The sequence below is a fragment of the Tarenaya hassleriana genome, unplaced genomic scaffold, assembly GCF_000463585.1.
Source record: "Tarenaya hassleriana unplaced genomic scaffold, ASM46358v1 Cleome1871, whole genome shotgun sequence".
NCBI lineage: Eukaryota > Viridiplantae > Streptophyta > Magnoliopsida > Brassicales > Cleomaceae > Tarenaya > Tarenaya hassleriana.
In genome coordinates, this window is record NW_010965280.1 from 1 (window position 1) to 1,528 (window position 1,528).

General features: G+C 43.5%; 1 protein-coding gene across 1 annotated transcript; it reads left to right on the forward strand.

Moving 5' to 3' along the window:
* Positions 1-432: 432 nt before the first annotated feature.
* Positions 433-1,518, forward strand: LOC104810672 (AP2-like ethylene-responsive transcription factor AIL7; the record flags this gene model as incomplete). The annotated part of the gene is made up of 6 exons (XM_010537022.1): positions 433-441; positions 530-618; positions 739-812; positions 907-957; positions 1,038-1,114; positions 1,216-1,518. Coding segments are annotated over 6 exons (603 nt in total), but the record flags the coding sequence as incomplete, so codon positions are not given.
* Positions 1,519-1,528: the final 10 nt, after the last annotated feature.

The window sequence follows — 1,528 nt, forward strand, 5'->3', positions numbered from 1 at the left end:
TTTTATATTACGGTTGATTTTCCATGTTTTCATGCGAAGGTGATGCCGCCATTTTGTTCCTTGTCTGCATCTCTTTTTCTTTGATCCTCTTTTTCCTCCACAATCCCTCAGTTCACACATACATGGTGATAGAGGCATGCATGTATGGGTCCCATGCAGTTCCCATATGATGTATACACTCTGTTTTTTATTGACATGATCTGGACCCGCTTTGACCCACTAATCCTATAATTTCGCTACTTTCCTATATGCCCATTTACACAGTACATACATATATATCATATGTGTGTGTATAAACTTTGTTCAGTTAAATTAGTAGATGTTTATTTGCATCCTTATCCTTGTCCTGCATGGCAACTGACTCTGTGTGTTTTTTTTTTCATGTAACTTTGGGGACTCGATACGGGTTGGATTTGTGAATTGGCTCGACAGTGTATTTAGGTAACGAACGACATCTCTCGATCGGTTTATTGCCGGAATCATCGGTCTGTACGGTCGGACCGATTAATCATAATTTCGAATTCATCAGGCGGATATGATAAGGAAGACAAGGCAGCTCGAGCCTACGACCTTGCTGCTCTAAAATACTGGGGTCCCACTGCTACTACCAATTTCCCGGTATTCTCTCTCCCTCTTTCCTTTTTTTTTTTTAATTTATCTCATATAATATTTATATATATATATATATATATATATATCCAAGATATTATATGTTAGTATTCTCTTTGGTGATTTTAGATATCGAATTACACGAAAGAAATGGATGAAATGAAACACTCGACGAAGCAAGAGTTCATTGCATCCCTCAGGAGGTGAGTGAGTCCGATCATTCCCGTTTTTTCCCCGAATCCTCGGTTCGGATTTTTTTAGGAAAGTTATAACCGTTTCGGATTTCGTAATGTTCAGGAAGAGTAGCGGATTCTCGAGGGGCGCCTCGATATACCGGGGCGTCACGAGGTACATACATTTTCTTCAAACTATGAGTCACTTGTAAATTTCGTTTGGGACGTAAATATGGACCGGCGATTATCCCGCAGGCATCATCAGCAGGGTCGGTGGCAAGCGAGGATTGGCCGTGTCGCCGGGAACAAGGATCTTTACCTCGGAACATTCGGTAAAATAGTCCACTTCAAACATTGTTAGTCATATTACCAAGAGAGGTTAAATAATTTTGGACCGACGGGTTAATGCTGTGTTTTTTCGACTAACTTGCAGCGACCGAGGAAGAGGCGGCCGAGGCTTATGACATAGCGGCCATAAAGTTTAGAGGAATCAACGCCGTTACTAACTTCGAGATGAGTCGGTACGACATAGAAGCCATCATGAAAAGTTCCCTCCCGATCGGAGGGGCGGCCAAACGGCTCAAACTCTCGTCGGAATCTTCTTCATCTTCTGATCAGAATCCCGGTCTGACCCACCAGTCCTCCTCCGACCACATCCACTTGGTCCAGTCTTACGGAATCCCTTTCGAACCGGCGGCTCTCTACCACCAGAACCACTTCCAACACTTACCCGCCGGCTCCGACTC